At 52.9% G+C, this 22,136-nt stretch overlaps 4 protein-coding genes across 4 annotated transcripts; 3 read left to right on the top strand and 1 right to left on the bottom strand.

Moving 5' to 3' along the window:
• Positions 1-3,886: 3,886 nt before the first annotated feature.
• On the top strand, positions 3,887-11,072 carry CTRU02_204490 (alpha amylase; the record flags this gene model as incomplete). Its single annotated transcript, XM_036720963.1, has 4 exons — positions 3,887-4,306; positions 4,365-4,480; positions 4,535-9,718; positions 9,770-11,072. 4 exons carry the CDS (start codon positions 3,887-3,889, stop codon positions 11,070-11,072), a joined length of 7,023 nt encoding a protein of 2,340 aa, XP_036586947.1.
• Positions 11,073-12,413: 1,341 nt separating this feature from the next.
• CTRU02_204489 (serine endopeptidase (subtilase)) lies at positions 12,414-15,828 on the bottom strand (the record flags this gene model as incomplete). The annotated part of the gene is made up of 12 exons (XM_036720961.1): positions 12,414-12,540; positions 12,615-12,865; positions 12,933-13,020; positions 13,079-13,187; positions 13,247-13,356; positions 13,408-14,026; positions 14,089-14,842; positions 14,893-14,950; positions 15,005-15,110; positions 15,168-15,231; positions 15,286-15,627; positions 15,682-15,828. 12 exons carry the CDS (start codon positions 15,826-15,828, stop codon positions 12,414-12,416), a joined length of 2,775 nt encoding a protein of 924 aa, XP_036586946.1.
• A 1,339-nt stretch (positions 15,829-17,167) lies between these two features.
• Positions 17,168-19,268, top strand: CTRU02_204488 (glucose oxidase; the record flags this gene model as incomplete). Its single annotated transcript, XM_070204386.1, has 6 exons — positions 17,168-17,369; positions 17,425-17,457; positions 17,519-17,778; positions 17,833-17,965; positions 18,012-19,174; positions 19,239-19,268. The coding sequence occupies 6 exons, from the start codon at positions 17,168-17,170 to the stop codon at positions 19,266-19,268; spliced, it is 1,821 nt and encodes a 606-aa protein (XP_070062149.1).
• Positions 19,269-20,506: 1,238 nt separating this feature from the next.
• On the top strand, positions 20,507-22,061 carry CTRU02_204487 (C6 zinc finger domain-containing protein; the record flags this gene model as incomplete). The annotated part of the gene is made up of 4 exons (XM_036720960.1): positions 20,507-20,584; positions 20,659-20,875; positions 20,939-21,144; positions 21,249-22,061. The coding sequence occupies 4 exons, from the start codon at positions 20,507-20,509 to the stop codon at positions 22,059-22,061; spliced, it is 1,314 nt and encodes a 437-aa protein (XP_036586944.1).
• Between the last annotated feature and the right edge of the window lie 75 nt (positions 22,062-22,136).

Here is a 22,136-nt window from a genome sequence, read left to right as displayed (position 1 = left end):
GAGGCCAAGGCGGGGATGAATGTTATGTACTGGTGGGTGGTCTAGCAGTCATGGGATCTGCGGAAGCACTAGAAGCGATGCTATGAGACGAGTGGAAGTCCGTCAGAGATGCATACCCAGAACACGCCAAGCGAGTAGGAATTAGACAAGAGACGACACGAGACTTGACAGGTGAAAGGCTCGGTCAAGGTGCTGGTTGATTGTGCATTCACCCCGAGTTGGGAGGGAGGTCAGCATAACTGCACCAGTTGTGTGGTTGTGTGTGTGGCGCCTAAGGAGAAAAAAAAAAGAAAAAAGCCACTGGTTGGTTGCACAGCGAAACGGAAGGACGAACGTCCCGCACCCAATTGCAATTACAGACTGCTGGCGTTCGGATACGGCGTACATACTGGGATTTGATTGGAGCAAATTTCAAATAGTGTAAGGTACGTACTGAGTCAGCGACGCATGGTTGAACCTGAGAGGAAAAAAAAAAAAAAAAAAAAAAAAAGTTCGTTTCCCCTGCCAAGGCCGCTGACGCCGCCAACGGTGTGGCCTTGGAAGCACCTTGGAAGGACCTTGGAAGTCTGTCGAATGATGGCAGACACTTTTCCCAATACAGCGAGGTGGCACGATGGCGTGGAAGTGGTCTTCGGCAGTGGCACTGGGAAAAAAAAAAAAGCAAAAAAAAAAAGAGCTGTAGTGGACGGCGGCGCTGGGTTTTAGTTAACTTGGCGTCTCCTTTTATCAGCCTTGGTGCTGGCTTGGTGCTGTCTTGGTGCTGTCTTGGTGCTGCCTTGGTCGCCTTTTTCTTCTTGGTGCGGTTCTTGACAAATTCTTATCGGCGTAGTTTAGTATTCTTGAGTAGTCTTAGGCTTCGTTGCTTGATGAGCTTGACGGACTTGGTTCCTGAGCTTGACGGACAAGTTCCCGCTTAGCTTCCGTCTTGCAAATTCTGACAGCCTCTGTAACCGCCCTATTCTGTAAAACGAAGCGTTTGTTATGCTGATCAGTGTGATAAGGTACGGATAAACAAGAGAAACTTGTTTTGTGGTTGGCCTTTCCTATGTACTACAACGCAATGGGTTGCATCTTTCAGAACCGGCGGGCGTATTTCTTGACAAGGGTGGTGGGAGACCAACGTCGGTGAGTCTATGAAAGCACACAGAGTCAATAGTAGTGGTACATAGTACGCGGTGAGCCGTAATAGCCTACATAGTCCATAGTACCTTGCTTGCCTGTCATTCCTGCCTGTCATTAGCCGTGAGTAAGCAACCCGCTCTCCGTCAGATTTCTCCCCCTTTCCCCTCACCCAAGTCAATGGAACGTCAGCCATCATCCCAAACTCTATAAATGTCTCGGGGGTATCCCTCTCCGGACCCGCGTGCTAGAGCTCTGTTGTTGTGTGACCTCCTGGATGGGGATCTTCTTCACAAAACGGGGGAGAGACTCCTGGAAGGGGGGCGCCTGAACGCATGGTGACTCCCAGGCACTGCAGTGTCTCGAGAGGCAAGACAAGATCAGAGACACAGATCACGCCGCAGGGCTTGCAGGGCCAGACAAGCAGTAAGAATTGGCATTGGGTTTGGCAATACCCGGCGAGCAGGGCACGCCACAAAAAAGAAGTGTCAAAAGCCTGCACTCAGCTCGGCCAGGCTGCTGGTTTAGGCGAGACGGCCTCCTTTTTTCTTCCTTTTGCGCACTTTGTAACCCAATATGCCTTGTTTCATCACGCCCAGAAGAGTGCCCAGCGCCGCCAGCCCAGGGCCTACGACCACGATTAGTCTGCTTCTCATCTCTGACTCGCTCGCCTCCTACCACCGCTCCTTCTGGTGTCTGGGTGCACCCATCATTGACCGTGGTAGAGCCAGAGTACCCATGTACTCTTCTGCACACCCTGTCCCAGATAACAGGTGCAGAAGCAGCCAGGCCCCGGCCACTAACTGCTGGATCCCTGGCTGTACCGTCCCGTTGTAGAATAGTTCCTCGTGTCTAAGTGGGTCATGGGTGGGGGCGGGTGGACACCGAAGATGGAATGCCATGGGCCGAAATCCCAGTTTGTGTGGCTCTCTTGAGGCGCTGGCGAGGAAAGATCAACGTTGATTTCTGCAGGAGCACCCAAAAAAAAACGGTTGCCAATACCGCAACATGTGGCTGATGCATAAGCTAGGCAAAGGATTGGCCAAGAGATAGTCAGTACCCACATGATGAGAGGACCCACTGTGGCTCTGCTTCACTTAACTACAATCGCTCAGAGGCTCCAGAAAAAAATTCAATCAATCCAGACGACCACTCCCGCATAACGTTCGCCATCAATCACATCCCACGCTTGCCTTTGTCTCCTTCTTGTCTGCCTATCACGCACACAATGCAGTCCTCTCTCTTCGTCCTCCTCCCCCTCCTGACGAAAGTACCTCCGCGTTCCATGCACAATTGCTACTAGTAATGCAAGTGCCAGGGGTAGTCTTTTTTTCTTCTTCTGCTGCCATTCCTTCTGCATCCTTCGTTTGTCCTTCTCTACTAGGACGAGCCTTGATGCCGGCCCTCTTCACCAAGTGCCATGGCAGCTTGTCAGGCTGCACACGCTACCTTAGTTTCATGCGCCAAAACGACGTCACAACCGTGACCTTAAGGCCGTTCCAATGCGTTTATGGCTTGGTTCAGTCCACCAAACCAAGGCCAGAGAGGATCCTTCCTTCACACACACATACACACCATAGCATAAACGTTTATGCTAGTTGAGATGAACCGTCCGATTGCCCGTCTGTCAATGTCAAATTTGCACCGTGCCCAAGTGCCAACGGACCCTTGAGCCTCAGTTATTCCCGACTGGGAAATCAACGGCTCTAGATAATCTCGCCGCACATGGATTGTCCGTCCTGACAGGCTGGCTCGTCTCCAACGTCTCGTATTCTTTCGGGGGCCACCCAAAACTAAAACTGACTCGATACAGCAAAGCACGTTCACTGGCCAGGGGCACCACTGACAGCGGATACCTCGACCGACGACGGAGCTCGCCCGAGTCAACCAACAAGAGCCTTTAGATCATGCCGGCCTACCCTTGACCCCCAGCCGTATCCCTGCTCCCGCTGACTTCGGGGCCACCGTATTGGCCACTCTCTATGGTGGAATCGTCCAAAATGGTAATTCAAGACGGAGCCCATCAATCTCCCATCGCCTTCATGGTTCGCCGCCAGACAGGCTCTTGCCTGCGGGCTATGCATATCCATATTCCAAACTTCGTATAGCCAGAATTAGCCCAGGCCACCCCCGGAGCCACATTATCCTCTAGCTATGGCTTTCAGGGCACAGGCACAGATTACCAAGAGAGGGGTTGGTTGGGTCTCCCATCATCGAGGGGACTTGTAGTACTTCTGGAGGAAGAGCTAGCGATTCGGCTGGTCCGTTCCTGCGGAAGGGGGGGCCCCATCATCTCATCACGAAATCGACGCCCTGCGGCCTCGAGGGGGGTTACCGTACCGTACCGCAACGCACCGCTTCTTGTTCGCCCAGACTGTGAGACTGGAGAATGGAGCCTTGGGAGGCGAGGCGGACGGACAGATCCTTCATGGACGTTTCTGCGGCCCCAGCCACTCCTGATCCCCCTTTCCGCCCTTCAGCCTGGGGCATATTGGGCTGACCTGGTCATCCTCGAGATTACCCCCTTTTTTTTCCCATCTTGCTCCTACCTGGTGTTGCCGGCCGAGTTTTCTTCCCATCCGTCCCACGCCTTGTCTTGAGTCTATACTCGTCATTCGTTCTTGCTGCTTGCTGGTCTGCTTTGCGGCCTTTCACACTCCCTCCCCCAAACATCACCACATTCCTTCCTTTCTTCAATTCGTCACTCATTCCTGTCTATTCTTTGTACACACTTTACTCACTCGCCCCGCGGCGAGCTCGAGTAACAATGTCTAATTCATTATTGGCTTGGACACTTACACTCCTTAGTGCCTCGTCAACCCTCGTTTCCGGTCTAAAGTATACCTCATCCGAAGCCGATTACAACCTCAACACAAACAGATTAGCCAAGAACCCCTTCGAGTACTCGGGAAAGAGAGAAAATCACAACTTCACAGCATCGCCCCCGAATTGGCGATTTCCCTTCTACACCTTGTTCGTCGACCGTTTTGTCAATGGCGACCCCGAAAACGACAATGCCAATGGCACAGTTTTTGAACATGATATCATGAGCAACCAGCTCCGTCACGGAGGAGACGTGATGGGACTTGTCGACACATTGGACTATATCCAGGGTATGGGCGTCAAGGGTCTCTACATTGCTGGTTCGCCCTTCATCAACGACCCATGGAAAGCCGATTCATACTCGGTATGGCGCACGAGACACACAACCCACGCGACTGGACGTGACTGCTGACATGCCTTAGCCTCTCGACTTGACTCTTCTTGATAAACACTTTGGTAACATCACAGCATGGCAGTATGCCATTGATGAAATCCACAAGAGGGGTATGTATGTGGTCCTCGACCAGACCATGGCGACGTAAGTAGCTCCCCCGCTCACAGCAGTATTACCGTTACTTACTAGACTACGTAGCATGGGTGATTTGATCGGCTTCCAAGGCTATCTCAACGAGTCCACGCCGTTTCTCACTGAGGAGCACAAGGTCCTCTGGAAAACGTCTCGCAGATACCTCGACTTCGACATTGGTAACGAGTACAACGAAACCTGCGAGTATCCGCCTTTCTGGTTTGAGGATGGAAAGCTTGTTGGCAGCGACGTTACCAGCCAACTGAAGGGATGCTACAACAGTGACTTCGATCAATACGGCGACATTGAGGCTTTCGGTGTTTTCCCCGATTGGCAACGTCAGTTGGCCAAATTCGCTTCCGTGCAGGATCGTCTGCGTGAATGGGTTCCCTCGGTGCGTCAGCGCCTCGAACTGTACTCCTGCATGACCATCCAGACCCTTGACATCGATGGTTTCCGTATCGACAAGGCCGTCCAGGTGACAGTTGACGCGCAGGCCGAATGGAGTACTGCCATGAGAAAGTGCGCCAAGGAAGTTGGCAAGGACAACTTCATGGTTGTGGGTGAAATTACCAGTGGTAACACTCTTGGATCCATTTATCTCGGCCGTGGCCGAACTCCTGAAATGGCCTCATCCTTGGAGCTCGCAGACGCCATCAAACTGAAGTCGACGGATTCTGCCAACTCAGGCGTCTTCGTTCGCGAGCACGGCAAGAGTGCCCTCGATGCTGGTGCCTTTCACTACTCCATTTACCGTTTCATGACCCGTTTCCTCGGCCTCAGCGGTAACCTAGAGGCGGGTTACGATCTTCCGACGGACTGGGTCCAGACGTGGAACCAGATGATCTTGACCAATGACTTCTTCAACGCCAATACTGGAGAGTTCGATCCCCGCCACTTGTACGGCGTTACCAACCAGGACGTTTTCCGCTGGCCTGCTATCGAGCTTGGAACCGAGCGCATGCTTCTCGCCTATTTCATCACCACCTTGCTCCTTCCCGGTGCCCCTCTTGTCTATTACGGCGAGGAGCAGTCGTTCTACGTCTTGGACAACACCGCAGAGAACTACGTTTTCGGTCGTCAAGCCTTCTCTGCTGCTCAGGCATGGAAGTTCCACGGTTGCTATGCGGGCGATAACTCCGTCTACGTTGGTTGGCCCATCACCAAGGGCCGAAAGGGCTGCGAGGACGAGACCGTTGCCTATGACCACCGAGACCCCTCCGCCCCCGTCCGTAACTGGATGAAGCGCATGTTTGCTTTCCGCGATAAATACCCCGTTCTCGAGGGCGGCTGGCTGGTCGAGCAACTGGCCAACAAGACGCACGGTGTAAGGTACAATGGCAGTTCCGTCGACACCGAGACCGGTATCTGGAGTGTTGCACGTGGATACCTCAGCGGTGCTCAGAACAAGACGGGTGACCCAGTCTGGTTGGTTTATCACAACGACCCCAAAGAACAAACCTATACTTTCGACTGCAGCAACCCCAATGATGCCTTTATTGCACCCTTCGACTCCAACACCAAGGTTCGCAACCTGTTTAGCACAGGCGATGCCATCACTCTTGAGAGCTCAACGAAGCAGAACGGCTTCAAGGGCGCCGGCCACACCGCTGGCTGCCTTAGCTCGATCACTATGGCTCCCTTTGAGTTCCGTGCCTACGTTCCCAGTGGCGATTGGATGGCCATCAAGACGGCGGTCACTGGGTTTGAGCCCGGCCACGATCACCCGATGGATTCGACGGACGCCAATGGCCAAATTCCCATCGCTTTCAAGTTCTCCACCAACGACCTTACTTGCCAACAAGTTACCAACAGCTTTTCTGCCTTTGTCACTGTTGATGCTAATACCAAAACGAACCTTACGTTTGATACCCCCGTGTGCAGCGATATGAACCCTATCGAGAGGGAGTCGTTCACTGGTGCCGTCGCTTCCGTCTGGAAGTGGTCAACCACCCTCAAGAATGTGCCAGACGGCATTGTCAAGCTTACTCTTGACCATCCTGGTGGTGACAGTGAAAAGGGCACCGGCGCCACCGATCACTTTCTCATTCGCTTTGGCAAGCCTTACAACCCCATTGTCTTCCCGAGCACTGCCAACTATTCCCGCTCTCTTATGGAGGAGAGTAACGGCGAGTACTTCATCAACCATGCAGCTGCTGGCGCCAACAAGTGGCGCTACAGTACCAACTGGGGCTCCACCTGGAGCGACTGGATGCCCTACACTGGTGCCAAGGTTCGCATGATCGACCAGGCCTGGAAGGGTACCGATCTACAGAAGTGGGAGGGAAAGCATCTGATTGTGCAGTACTTTAGCCAGCCTCTCGGTTCCTCCTCTTTTATGCAGCATGCCGACAGCTCCGATATTCCCTTCTCTCGTCGTTGGCCGCACATCTTCCTTCATGGACCGTTCAACAAGTGGGGATACGATGCTGGTCTGCCTAACCTTATGGACCACGTTCAGAACAACCAGTGGTCACTTCATTTCATGTACGAGTGGCCGGCCCAGATCCAGCTCAATCTTTGGGGTATTAACCCGGACAACCAACCTGATGCTACCTTCATCTATGGCGACCCTAACGGCGATGGAGTCCTTGATCGTCTTCCCCCAAGTTCCCTGTCTGACAACGTTGTCAATCTGACCAAGCCGCCTCCCATGCCCTACCTGTCCTACAAGCTTGTGCTCAACGACGCTAACTGGAACTTTGTCGCGGAGCCTCAGGGCAACATGTGGATCCAGATCGTCTTCTTCTTCCTCCTAGGTTTAATGCCGATCATTCTGGCGGCCCTCGCCGGTTGGATCTATATGAAGGGATTCTACCAGGTCAAGATTAACAAATCAGGATTCTCCAAGAAGGGTTGGTTACCACTCAAGCTCGGGAATGAGTCCAACATTAACTTCGGCGAAAAAGGCAAAAGTCTCGAGATGTCGCAGATCCCTCCGTCTCCGATCGTCACACCCGCAGCCGCGGCGGCCACCGGCGGCGCCCCCCGGAGAAAGGTCCTCATCGCTACCATGGAGTACAACATCGACGACTGGAAGATTAGCATTAAGATCGGTGGTCTCGGTGTTATGGCTAAGCTCATGAGTCAAGCCCTTGGCCATGTCGACCTCATCTGGGTTGTTCCTTGCGTCGGCGACGTCGATTATCCTCTCGACAACGAGGCCGAACCGATGTTTGTAGAGATCATGGGCGAGTCCTACGAGGTCAAGGTCTTTTACCACGTCTTCAAGAACATTACGTACGTTATCCTCGATGCTCCGATTTTCCGCCAGCAGACCAAGGCCGATCCCTACATTGCCCGCATGGACGATCTCGAGAGTGCCGTCTTGTATTGTGCCTGGAACAGCTGTATCGCCGAGTCCATCCGCCGTTTCAACGTCGACATCTACCACATCAACGATTACCACGGCGCCGCAGCCCCTCTCTACCTGCTCCCCGATACCGTCCCCGTTTGTTTGTCTCTCCACAACGCCGAGTTCCAGGGCATGTGGCCTATGAGAACCGAGGAGGAGCAGAAGGAAGTCTACAGCGTCTTCAACCTTCCTCCCAAGGTCGTCAAGGATTACGTCCAGTATGGTTCCGCCTTCAACTTGCTCCACGCTGCTGCCAGCTACCTCCGTATTCACCAGCGTGGCTTTGGTGCTGTTGGTGTGTCAAAGAAGTATGGTGACCGTTCCCTCGCTCGTTACCCTATTTTCTGGAGTTTGAAGAACATTGGTCAGCTACCCAACCCCGATCCTTCCGATACTGGCGAGTGGAACCCCGAGGAGGACATCTCCAACCACACAGATGAAATCAAGATTGATGAGACCTTTGAGGCGAACCGCGCGACTCTCCGAAGACAAGCCCAAGAGTGGGCCGGTCTTGAAGTTAACCCCAACGCCGACTTGTTCGTCTTCGTCGGTCGATGGAGTTTGCAGAAGGGTGTCGACTTGATTGCCGATATCTTCCCTACCATTCTCGAGAAGTACCCGTCCACCCAGCTTATCTGCATTGGTCCTGTTATCGATCTCTACGGCAAGTTCGCTGCTTTGAAGTTGAGCAAGCTTATGGAGAAGTACCCCAAGCGTGTCTTCAGCAAGCCCGAGTTCACCCAACTACCTCCCTACATCTTCTCTGGTGCCGAGTTCGCCCTGATTCCTTCGCGTGACGAGCCCTTCGGTCTCGTCGCTGTCGAATTCGGTCGTAAGGGTGCCCTGGGTGTCGGCGCTCGTGTCGGTGGTCTTGGTCAAATGCCCGGTTTCTGGTTCACTGTCGAATCGATGACTCCTGCCCATATGCTTCAGCAGTTCAAACAGGCTATTGTTTCCGCTCTCAACTGCAAGCCGAGAAAGCGAGCTCTCATGCGCGCCTGGAGTGCCAAACAACGTTTCCCTGTCGCTCAATGGATTAGACAACTGGATACCCTCTACAACGATTCTATCAAGGTTCACAAGAAGGAAGCTGCCAAGCAGAAGAAGGCTGGTGGCATTCGTAACCTCACCGACTCCTCTCTCCGCTCCAGCGTTGCCGTGAGTGAGTACGGCGCTGAGTTGACGCCTTCCGGCTCAAGAGCCCCGTCTCCTCTGCCGCCGCCTACTCGCGTTGCCAGCCCCGCCGGCCGCCTCAACTCTCCTGATCTCCCTGTTCCTAACCTGCCGTGGCACAGCATTCCTTCCTCCCGCCGCAGCTCTTTCTCGAGTTCTGTTGGCGGTGGCCGTGAGAGTATGATGAGCGTTGACAGCTTTGCCATCCGTGCTCAGAACGACATTTCGTCTCCTCAGGCCACCGGCTTTGGTGACCTTGGCCTTCCCCAGCCAAGCTTCTACAAGCAGCAACGCAACAGCTCTCAACTGTCGTTGCCTGACATCGTTGGTGACCGCCACGATCTCAAGCTGCAGAACGTGGACCAGAACTTCACTGATAAGAATGGAGAGTTCTACCATGAGTTCGAACAGATGCTCAACGACCTGACTGCTAAGAACTCCATCAACGACCTTTGCATTGAGAACTTCCTCCAGAAGAGTGAAAAGAAGTGGTTTGCCAGATACCGTGATGCCAAGCTTGGTCGCAGAGACCACAGCCGCTCAAGAAGCCCGAACCCTAGCCGCCCCGGTTCCAGCGCTGGTCTTGGTGCCAAATTCGACGGAGAGCGTGGCCGTAGCCGCACTCCCAGCGGACTCACCAACGCGTCTCGCTACGACGACAGCCCTGTTGACGATGAGTTCCTGCTGGGTGACAACTACAAGACACCCACTGGTCTCAAGAAGTGAGTTCGCCTAGGTACACCGGATAATTCTCCGCAGCTGACCATTTTTAGGATTCTGTCCATTCGCATCGGCGACTGGCCCATTTACGCCTTCTTCCTTGCCTTCAGCCAGGTCATTTCTATCAACTCTTACCAGATCGTCCTTCTTACTGGTGAGACCAACCAGACGCCTCTTAAACTTTACATCGTTGCCGCGACTTACTTGGTCACCTCTGCCCTGTGGTGGCTCATGGTTCGTCTAACCAAGTCCGTCTACGCCCTGTCGCTTCCCTGGTTCTTCTTTGGTCTGGCCTTCATCCTCTTGGGTGTGTCTCCGTTGTTGTCCCCTTGGCAGGCTAGCGCTGCCATGCAAGATGCCGCCACTGCCATCTACGCAGCTGGTGCTAGCGCTGGTGCTCTCTCCTTCGCCCTGAACTTTGGTGACGAAGGCGGAGCTCCCACGAAGCAATGGATTATGCGTGCGTTGGCGGTTGCCGGCGTTGCGCAAGTTTACTCCCTGATGCTCTGGTACTGGGGTTCCCTCACCCACACCCCCGAGACATCGCCCATGGCCTACATCGACGGCACTACCATCCCCTTGGGTCTTGTCGTTTGTATTCCTGTTGCTCTCTTGCTCTGGGCCATTGGTATCATCCTCTTCCTTGGCCTTCCCGACTACTACCGCCAGGCTCCTGACAACATTCCTGGCTTCTACATCTCTCTTATCCGCCGCAAGCTTGTCCCGGTCTTCTTCGTCATGATCATTATCCAGAACTACTGGCTGTCGGCTCCTTACGGACGTAACTGGCAGTTCCTCTTCGCTTCTCAGTGGATCCCCGGCTGGGGCGTCGTACTCCTCGCACTGGGATTCTTTGTTATCCTCTGGTCCATTATTCTCTACGTCTTTTCCCACTTCTCGGAGAGTCACACCTGGCTCCTGCCTATTTTCGCCATCGGTCTCTGTGCTCCTCGCTGGGCGCAGATGCTCTGGGGTACCAGCAGTATGGGAATGTACCTCCCCTGGGCTGGTGGTCCTGTTGGTTCGGCCATCCTTTCCCGCTGCCTCTGGCTCTGGCTCGGCCTCCTGGACAACATCCAGGGTGTCGGTCTGGGTATGATGCTGCTCGCAACGCTTACGCGCCAGCACGTGTTGGCCGTGCTCATCGGCGCACAAATCGTGGGCAGTGCCTTCACGATGCTGGCGCGCGCGACGAGTCCCAACGCGCTGTCGCCCAACACGACCTTCCCTGACTTTTCGCAGGGTCTGATGCCCGGAGTTGCAAGTTGGTGGTTCTGGATCTGCCTGGGATTCCAGCTGGTGATACCCATCTTGTTCTTCAAGTTCTTCAGAAAGGAGCAGGTGTCAAAGCCTTAAGACGGAGGAGAGTATATGCGATTGCGAAAAATCAAAATACCCCGAGGCGTGCCCCACCGCCGCCTCATGTCATGTCGGGTCAGGGCCGGTTCTCTCACTTACTCAATTTTTTCATGGAGCCTGTTTTGGATTGTATAATGATGTATAACTTTTTTATATACACATAGAAAAAGCGTTCGTTAATGGCCCACGGACTGCGCGCGTTGATCACAGGAAAGAGACGAGACAGGATGGAGGCAGAGGAGATCCTTGACGTCTCGTATGTTTATTTGTTTTACATACCCCCAATTCGGGAAAGGAGGCGAAACTATCATGACGACAAACAACAAACGTTCATGGATAAGCTTTAGATTAGAATCACGTTATGTTCATTCTTTTTTTTTTTTTCCCCAAATCAAATTTCAAATCACGAATAATATTTTCAAAAATTTGAGTCTGTTGCAACATTGTGAAGCCTTGCAGTGAGTGTGAATTTGTCTCGGAAACTCCCTTTACCGCTTGGGTCTCCCTTTGAAAAAAAAAAAAAAAATGAAGCCAATCATCGTACTCCGCACACCGCTCGCTCACATCAAGCGGAACATTGCGGATTTTTGCCCAGGAATATACTACTATGTATACTATAATATTAGCATCCCCACCCACCAAGACTTTCTTTTTTTCTTTTTCTTTTCAAAGGGGGGGGGGGGGGGGGGTTGGGTTGGGTTCTGTGGGACCGGACCCTCCTCAACGTTGGGGGGGGGGCTGCTTTGAGCACCCGCCCATGATAAACTGGCTCATGTCACATTTTTCTCATCAACAAGTCAAATATCCGGAATGGTGTAATGGTCAACATTTGACGCTCTCATACGAGGGCTGCCGTCAGGCTCGGGGTTCAATTCCCCGTTCCGGAATATCCTTTTTGTTCTTTTCTTTCTTTTACTGGATAATTTGGTGACCTCTTCTTCTTTTGCAGAATTATCGTGATTGACTTTTTCTTTTTTTTTTCTTTTTTTTTTCTAATTTTTTTCTCCAATGGTGTTGTATATTATTATTCCTCATGGTACAACTTTTCCATCAAGAACACAGAGAGATGTGCGGTGGGTCACTGGGTGAATGGGATGGATGGTCTTTGACAAAGATGGCATTGAACCCGATGTGGGCCGTGTGTATTGGAAGACAAAGGATGACTTGGTGTCGTTCGGTCATGGGGAAAGAACAGTCACGGGCCCACATGAGAGAGGGTTTAGAAGCAGAAGCATATACTTGATGTTATATCTGTATTGATAGCCAATTACTAACCTCAAGCTGCAAGTGCATGCAACTCAGAAACACACACACACTCTCTCTCTGGCGTCACATCTTTTAATGACGGAGCGCAGCGGTAGAATTGCCCGGGAGCGGCAGGACCTCGATGACGGGGGTATCGAATATCTCCCAGTTGTCCGACGCCTTGGGGTTACCAAAGGGTTTCAGAGCAGCGACACGGAACCTATAAGTTTGAGAGTTAGAACGACTGAGGCCTATGACTGGAAGAAGCAAAAAAAAAATACGAGCCAAACTTACTTGTATTTTCCGGGCTTGATCTGGGACCCGTCAGCCAGCTTACCGAGCCACCACGACTCATAAGGCGAATCACGGGGCTGGTCTTGCAGCGGGTAGGCGAAGGAGTTGTTCACGCTGTCGCTGGCAGGGTCGAAGTTGGGGTAGTTGGGGGTGTTATAGACGTCAAAAGCGGCGACAGAGCCAATGTACTTGTTCTTGCCGGCGACTGGGGGGTAGACCCATTCGCGCTCTTGGTAGGTCGGCTCGTAGACCTAACATCTCCAGTCAGAGGGGTGAAATGTTCAAATTGAGGTAGTCTGGGTCAAGGAAAACACTTACATCCCACCTCAGCTCACGAGTACCCCAGGTAAGGGCAACTTGGAGTCTGGGGAAATCCTGGGCCGCGAGGGAAAGGTCGAAAGCAAAGCTATTCACCACACCAGTTAGTGTGCATACAATCGAGAGCGCGATTGATAGCTGCTTACCTCGACTTCTCGGAAATAAGGGTCCGGTTGACGCCAGAGGCGATGCGCGGGTAGCCCATTGATGAGTAGAACATATCAGCGATTTCATGCTTGATGCTGCCGCCGACACCTGCGAGGACACTCGTCAATACAGCATTATGACACCCGGAAGCGCGAGGTTCAACTAACCGTAATAGGGCACCGAAAGCACATCGCCGTTGTTGGAGCTGATGAGAATCTTGCCACCCCATACGGGCAGTCTTGTCGCGTTGAGGCCCTGGGGAATGTCGAAAGAAAACCTGGTCTACGTGTCAGTTCACGACGCCTCGTTCGAATACGCAGCGACTTACTTGGCGGTCTTGGTCTCACCAGGCCCAACCTTGAACGAACCCGACGGCAAGCTCACAGCGGCGTCAATCTTGATCGGCACAAGCTCCACAAAGTCTTTGAAACGAGGGGCGCCAATGATGCTTGGGTTGCCGGCGGCCTCGGCGGTCCAGTAGGACTCGAAACCAGCGGCGTTCTGCACCTGGAACTTGTATTCGATCTCCGTGGTGCCAGTGTTGGTGATGTCCACCTGGTGGTAGCGAGAGAAGTGGTGCGTATCGTTGAGGGCGAACTTGATCTCTCCGGATAGCTGCGAGGTGGAGTTGATAACGGCCAGGGCGTCAATGAGACCGCTACCAACTTGGAGAGGGGAGGCCCAGAAGCCATAGTCCTTGGTGCTGCCGTCGGACCAGGGGAGTGCGCGTCCGGAGGCGGAGATGCGGGCGTGAAGGGTTCTGGCGAAGCCGGCACCGTGGACGGAACGGCCACCGTGTGCGGAGATGTAGAGGGCTGCAACACCGGCAACGTAAGGGCAGGCCATGCTAGTGCCGGAGAGATCACGCCAGCGCTTGCCGACGAAAGGGGCGAAGATGCGGCCGCCGGGGGCAGTGATGTCGGGCTTCAACTCGAGGTCGAAAGTACCTGTATTTTTAAGTGAGATTGCCTGTTCGCTGGTTGGATTCCCAGGGGTTTGCACGACTTACCTCCCCAGGACGTGAAAACGGAAGGCTTTCCACCGCCGGAGTTGTACATGGCGACGTAGTTGTTGTTCTGGTCTAGGGAGAAATCGGCGGTGACATTGCCTCCGTCAATGTAGGTCTTGACAATGGCCTCGCCAGCGTCCTTGGACAAGAGACCCCAGTCGCTCTGCGCCCAGCCTTGTCCGGATGAGCCGAGTACAGGCCTATCTGTAAGATAGAAGAGCATGAATCTGGCGCCTCGTTCCTGAACCCATCGCTGTCGCTGCCAGTCAGCACAGCCCTCGTCAAAGCGCACCAGCGGGATGGTGTTGTTGAAGTTCACATCCTCCGGCAAGGGCTGGCAGGCATCGTTCTCGACGCTGATGTTGAGAGTGACCGGCACGATAGGCCAGCCAACAACTTCGGGAGGGAACTGCTCCTCGGCCGGGCGGTAGCCAAGAATGGTGCGGTTGGACTGGCCGTCAAGGTTGAAAGTTGCAGCGAACTGGCGGGCTGAGACGATGGACGCGTCGGCGGAGCCGATGGCGAGGACCTCCTTGCCGGCGGCGCCGCTGCTGGGGAAGAATGCACCGACTTCGCCTGAGTTTCCGGCGGCGATGGTGACAACGACACCTTGCTGAACGATGCGGTCTGCGACAAGGGCCCAAGCGTTGTTAGACCAGCCACCAGTGGAACCGACAGAGGCCGTGATAATGTCGACGCCATCGTCGAAAGCGCGGAGGAATGCTTCAATCAGGACTTCTTCGCTGGTACCTTCCTAGGTGGCTGTCAGGGGCGAAGTTCAGCTGGAGATACGTAGAGGCTTACATTAGGACCGAAGACCTTGTACGAGTAGATAGTGGCTTCAGGGGCGACTCCGGTAAACCTAGGGATACCGGTGAGCGGATGATTGGGTTTTTCGGCCGACACTGTCACTTACTGCTCACTCTTACCGGCGATAATACCAGCAACGTGGGTTCCGTGACCGGCCGAGTCCAAGGGGTCTTCATCGGGCTGTCTCACCTCTCCAGGGTACGGCCAGTAGGCTTTTAACAAAGTGTCAGTTGAATCAGTTCCCTAAGAGTCACGCAACCAAGACTTACTGTTATCTCCGACGAAATCATATCCACCAGCAACCTTGCAGCCTTCTCCAAAGCATCCTCCCAGCTGCAAATGGCCCGTTAGCAGTGCAAAAGTGGCGGTCAAGCAAGGTTAACTCACAGCAGGATGCGTGTATTCAGTGCCGGTGTCTACGACACCTACCTTGACTCCCTTGCCAAAGATGCCCTGCTCATGCAGCTTGTCGACACCAGTCATCCAGTGGATGGAGTAGTTGAGCGCAGTAGCATCATCACTGTAAGACTCACCAGTGACGACAGGTGCGAGCTGGATGCGAGTAGAGTGCCACGCCTTGACAACGGGCAGAAGGGACTCTAGAGTATCGGTATTCTCAACGTCAGACTCAACGGCAAGACCGCTGAAAACGGACGAGTCAAAGACCTTGAGAACCTTGCTGCCGCCCTTGGTCTCGATTTGTTTAACAAGGGCGTCTTTGTCGGCTCCCTTGCAGAGGTTTATTAGCATCTAACTGTGCCCCCAAACGCCTCAAATACTCACCTGCTCAACCTCGAGGATGAACTTCTTGGGCACTACAGCAGTATCATTGGAAGGACGGACGTCGTCTTCGACAGCTCGTCGAGAAACATTGGCGACTCCTGTGCCGGCCAAGGCCAGCGCAGAGATGAGGGCACCTGTGATGCGCATGGTTGGAACTTAAGCGAATGATGTCCAAATCCAGGCACGGTGGAATTGATGGTCAATGCCTGACTCTCACTCTCAACCTCATATCCAGAACATTGCCGGATGCTGTCCGTCTTTTATCAGAATCCCAAGCGGTCTGAGCTGTAGCTTGCGCGATGCCGATTTCTTCTGACGATCTCGTATCGAATATCAGCAGATGGTCTCTCCCCAGCAGTTTTGCCCACTTTGGGCAGTCGACGAGGTGACATCCCCACTCTCAAAGGAACCTTAGCACGGAAGCCAAGCCAAAAGCCCGCCATTTGTAACTTTGCAACTTTGCATCGACCTGCCATCTTGAGCTTGGGTTATCTACCCAGCACTTAATATCCATGCCTTGGTGATATCGAGTGCATGCTACCCGCGCTAAGCAGACGTGCATCTTCGTATTTGCGATTTGGGACCACCGGCTTCGGAGGCCGTTGGGATGCGTCGTGGTCACGAATATCAGAATCGCGGAGGACAATTCCTTGTTGCAGCTTATCCAGGGCACCGAAATGACACCATTTCTATGAGAAGGGTTGTTGATTGCTTGATTGTTCCTTAGTATCAACGATCATTAGCACATGTACTAAAATACACCGGAAGACAGAGTGAAGGTTGGTGTAAAGCCAACAAGAGAATAGAGTGCCAACGGTGACAAGGGGTGAATAACTAAATGGCCACTCGGCCGATTCAAATGCGCGAGACCCGACGTAATTAGCAGAAACCAACTTTGCTTTTTGAAATGAGGAGATGCTTTGTGTGACCTGCAGGGGGGCCGGGAACTTGCAGCTCTTGGTTCTTGGCAGGAACATCCGACGGTTTTACGTACAGGCTTTCCACCCTGATTTCTATAATCCCAATTCGACACCTGCGTCGAGGTCTTTGTGGTACGCCAGGCTGGTGTAGGCCACATGGTTTGTGCTGACCGCACATGGATGAATCCGTTGCAGCTTGGCATCGGCCGGCAATGGATGGAGATGCCCTTTCGACGTCGGTCATCTTCACCCCACAGGTACCAAAGTCTGGCTCATCCAATAGCGCTCGCCGACTTTCATTCAGAGGCGTTGGGCGGTTGCATCGCCAACGTGAGTCCGAGGCGTAGGTTGCACTACCTGCGTGATCCCCCGCATTGTTTGCTGACAGCTATAATGCCTTGATTAATTGTTGGATGGAAAAGTGTTTGCTGGCAACGACGCATTTGGCTGTAGACTTCTAGGCATTGCAGTATGATCGACTTTAAAAGCCGGGGCATTTCTCCTGAGGTGAATCGTCCGGGACGGCGCCACCGATCTGCAGGAAGAGAAGTATCCAGTTTCGTGCCATGATGCTTCAATCCGTTGTCGCGTTCGCGGGCGCAGCCGCTCTGCTGATGGTGTCGCCGGCTATCGCAAAGCCATTGCTCTTGGAGTCCGCAACAATTCTTGAACGAACTGAACAAGTCAAAGACTCATACGACTATATCGTAGTTGGGGCAGGAACAGCAGGGTTAACAGTTGCGGATAGGCTGAGTGAGGATGGACAGCGTCAGTGACGAGAACCCATGGCTGGGGTGTGATGTTGCTCACCGTCAATTTCCAGACTCCGTACTCGTGATCGAGTACTGTCATTTGAGTATGTCTGGGTTGAGAAAGAGGCCAGGATATCGATTAGCTTAACTAACACCAACTTCTAGTATCAGACGAGGTTATTGAAGCTGGCCAGGGCCGAAACTTCAACGACCCCGGCATTCGATACAACATTAGCTCAGTTCCACAACCAGAGATGAATAACCGGACGCAGTTTGTCTGGATAGGCTGTTGCGTCGGCGGCAGCTCAGCCATCAATGGAATGGTCATGGTTCGCGGAACTAAGATCGAGTATGACGGCTGGGCAGAGCTCGGAGGACCAAATTCGACTTGGGATTGGGATGGCGTCCTGCCGTACTTCAAGAAGGTACCAACGTCCGTAATCACGTCATCCTTGACCACTAATCAGCATACGTTGTAGGCTGTTCACTTTACGCCACCCAAGGAAGAGCTTGCCGACGCGTTCAACATCACCTGGGACCCAGAAGCCTGGGGCATGGAAGAAAACACCAAGATTTTTGCTTCTTTCCCTGAGTACCAAAATCCTACGCTGAGTACGCAAGCCTAAAAGAAATTTCCGAATACGCTAACTTGCCTTAGTTCCTACATACCAGGCGGTAAAAAAGTTACCAAGGATGAACGTACCGCTCGACGGCGCAGGTGGTGATAACGGCCTCTTCTGGTACCCTTCCTCAATCGACCCCAAGACGTACAGAAGATCGTACTCACGAACTGGACACTACGATGATATTGAGAGGTCCAACTTCGAGGTTATCACTCGGCACAAAGTACGCAAAATCCTCTTTGATGGAACGACCGCGATTGGAGTCGAGTTCTTCTCTCGAGACGCTGACGGGCAATCCGTCACTGTGAAGGCGAATAAGGAGGTCATTATTGCCGCCGGCGCCGTTCATACCCCTCAGGTCTTGCAGCTTAGCGGTATCGGTCCTAAACCGCTTCTTGAAAAGGCCGGCATCCCGGTGCTGCTCGACATCCCCGGCGTTGGCCAGAACTTCCAGGACCACGCTTATTTGAGCGTCGGATACCAATGGGGCAACGGTAGCCCGAAGGGGCCGGATGTGCCTGCGAATGGCGATTTGCGAAGCGTAGCGGCGCCGAACTTGGGTGCATGGATCGGCCTGCCGACCATGACGGAGGATTTCGAGGAGATTGCGGCCAGATATGAGGCACAGGACCCGGCGGAGTTCTTGCCTGAGGGGACGCACCCAACGGTTATTGCAGGTTATGCTTCGTTTCAGAAGCTACACGCCAGATTGCTGCGTAGCAAGAATACCAACTTGATGTGGTTACCGCTTATGGGCGGGGCGGGGGGCATTGTGATGAGCATGCATGTTGTTAGCCACGGAACTATCAACATTGATCCTACAAACCCAGAGGCCGAACCCATTGTGGACTACCGCGCACTAAGCAACCCGACAGATATGGAAATCATGGTTGAAAACATCGAGTACATGCGCAAGTACATGGCGAGCCCGGATTTTGCTCAGTATAGGCCGAGAGAGACATCTCCAGGGAAGACGGTGACAGGGGAGGCGCTGAAGAGCTGGATTCGGCAACAGTATATCCCGACCAATTTTCATCCGATCGCAACGGCGGCCAAGAAACCGCTCGAGATGGGAGGCGTGGTTGGGGAGGATCTTGTGGTGCATGGAACGGAAAGGCTCAGTGTAGTGGATGGCAGCATCATGCCGTTACTGCCTGGAGCGAATACGCAGCAGACGGTCTACATGTTGGCGGAGAAGGTAAGTCGTCTTTGTCTTTGTGAGCGTCGAAAGGTGTGACTTTGGCTGACTTGATCCGGCGCAGGCTGTCGATTTGATCAAAGCTCGACAGTAGCAGGCAGGCGCCCCTTCCCTTTAAGCATGCAGCTGCAAACCGTTCGAATGCTGAAATGGGATGGGGAAATTGTTAGTGCAGCTGGAGCTCGTACATATATACATTGGAGGCACCTCTAACCCCACTTTCCGTATTTCTCTTCAATTCAAAGCAACAATAAGGCAAGATTTTAAAGAGCAAACGACATTTGTAACGTTGGATTACAATACTTCCAACATTTCACGTACCTCAAGATGTTGTTTCATCTTGCCGTGGGCTTGGGTAATAGGCGGACTCCTAACCTTGCAACGTTGACCATCTACGTGCTTGCTACTCCTTGTGGTTTTGACAAATTAACAATGTTAGATGGCAGTTGCGATACTTGATTAAACCCAACCCAACCATCATTCGATTAATTACGGATTCTACTCTCGAGCTCAATTAGCTCTCACGATTCTTTCGTGCAGTATTCGTTTTGGAAAAAAGTATCTTTTGCCCCGCGCCGAGGCACACGCAAGACAAGCCCTGTATACCTACTCTACAATGTGTACAAAAAACCCGAAAATTGGAGGGTTATTACGAATACGATGCCACATTATGCAAAATCCACGCATAGTCACGCCGCGACATTTCAACTAGCATTTTTGGAACTCATCTTTTTGACGTTCATTTCATGAAGAGCCACGCACACGTTTCGGTAAACATCAACAAACGTCGAAAGTCGTGAATAAACATGTCGGAGCTTGTCCTTTTGAGACGAAATCCACGTGCAACTAGTCAAACGTCTTGACAAACGTCCAATGTCAAACTTGTCCTATCGGGATTAATACAATATCTTTGGTCAGCACGGACATTGTTTCTTCTCCCGAACTGGAAAGCTTTGCAGATCAACTGCTGGCCAAGCATCATCTCAAAACATGAAACTCACACCTCGGGTTCGCATCCAAGAGGCATGTGTGATCGTATTTCTCCATCTCTGAGCGGTCGGAACTTGCCCCCCGCAAATAGCGCCATTTACGTGTCTCCCTTTGTCTGTGGATTAATACCCACAAATTAGTGGCATGCCAGTGCCGTATTCGGGATTCGCCAGACCCCTTATTGGGTGGGATTGTGCTCGTATTCTCTTTTCTCAGCCATTTATCAACCTAGCTAACTCCCTTCTCTCCCCTCTTTCTCCCATATACGAACGCGAACCCGTTCCGCTTCCTGATCCACCAAACGAATGTCATTTCGCTCTTCCACGTTGCGATTCATCAACCATGGAGAAGCGTACCCGACGTCTGGGCCACAAAAAATCCAGGAATGGCTGTCTCCGTTGTAAGGCTCGCCGTGTCAAGGTACGATGATTTCCGTATCGATTGAAGTGAAGAAAAGAGACCTTTTTAGGAGAGTCATTTGACATCCGCCGCAGTGTGACGAGAACCGACCGTGCCATAGATGCGTCGCCCATGGCACACATTGCAGTCTTCTAGATCCCCTCCCGTCTGCGACGGCGCCACCTACGCCACCCGCGAGCTACAGGTCTGTAGGGCAACATGTCCCGATCCAAGCGTCCCTTGTGATGCGAGAACCACCACCGCCGCCAATGACAGCCGCCGCGAGCGACACAAGTTTTACACCGACAGCAGGTAAGGATCAAATCGATCTGCATTATTTTCATCGTGGTCAAGTTCACTGAAGTCTATCCCCAGTGAGCACGTCACCATACTCAGGTGACCCAGAACTTGATTCCCGCCCTGCCGCCGACGCCGCAGCAGACCCTCTAGACCTTTCTGAGGATTGGTTACAGAGTCTGCGTCTGATGCACCACTACAGCACCGTTACGAGCAACACTCTCAAAGACTCTTGCACCGAAGAGCTGTGGAAGACGGCTATACCCGAGATGGCATGCTCCCATGTAAAATTTCCCCCTCACAACCCCCCTCCCCTGCTTCCCGTCTGCCGTGAGAAGTCTATCTCATACAAGAAATGCACCACTAACTTTATCTTGTCGCACGGTAGAAATTTCTCATGCACGGCCTCCTTGCCGTTGCCGCCCTCCATTACGCCCATGTCCACCCGGAAGAGCGTAGAAAGTGGGACATCATCTCGGTGCACCATCAGAACACTGCGCTGCGGTTTTTTGCGACCCGACTGAATGACATTGACAAGACTAACTGCGAGGCCTACTTCTTCCTTGCCTCGCTTATCTTCATCGTGAGTATCTATTCAGTGGCCCACGCCGACACCATCGGCCGACCGGTGGGTCTCGGCGACGTTGCACAGTCCTTCCGGTTCCTCCACGGCGTAAAAGGTATTCTAGATTTTCAGCCTTTGGATGAATGGAGACAACGAGGCGGGCCGCTTGACATGCTGCTGCGCATACCGCAGGTCGCTCCCGGCATCAAAGCCGGAAGTGTGTTTCAAAAGAGGCTAGACATCGTGACCAACCTCGCGAGGGAGGTTCCCGCGACATTCCACGACGTAATCAACGAGCAGACCGTCTGTGTCCTAGCGCTTGAGTCTCTGCGGAGATCGCACCAGCTGGTCAAGACCGAGGGAAACACGCCAGGTGGCGTTTGGGGCTGGTCGGTCACTTTGCCCGCTCTCTTCATCGACATGATTGGCAACGAACACCCAACCGCGCTGGTGATTCTGGCCCACTTTCTCGCGCTGTCTAGGCTTTGCGAGCATGGAGACTGGGCCTCAGGGGGATGGAGCAAGGGCGCCATGCTCATGATTGATGAAGTCATTGATGATAAATGGCGTCCCTGGATTGAGTGGCCCAAGAAAAGCGTGATGGAACAGATTGACGTTGATGATATGGATCCTTGAATTGATACCCCCTTCCTCACTATGATGAGTAGTCGTTGCCCTAAGGTTGCCTCGTATGCTATAATAAACCAAAAA

This window comes from Colletotrichum truncatum, assembly GCF_014235925.2.
Source record: "Colletotrichum truncatum strain CMES1059 chromosome Unknown Contig_0002, whole genome shotgun sequence".
Lineage (NCBI taxonomy): Eukaryota > Fungi > Ascomycota > Sordariomycetes > Glomerellales > Glomerellaceae > Colletotrichum > Colletotrichum truncatum.
The sequence above is the reverse complement of the archived record's forward strand: the minus strand, read 5'-3'. Positions and strand labels throughout refer to the sequence as shown.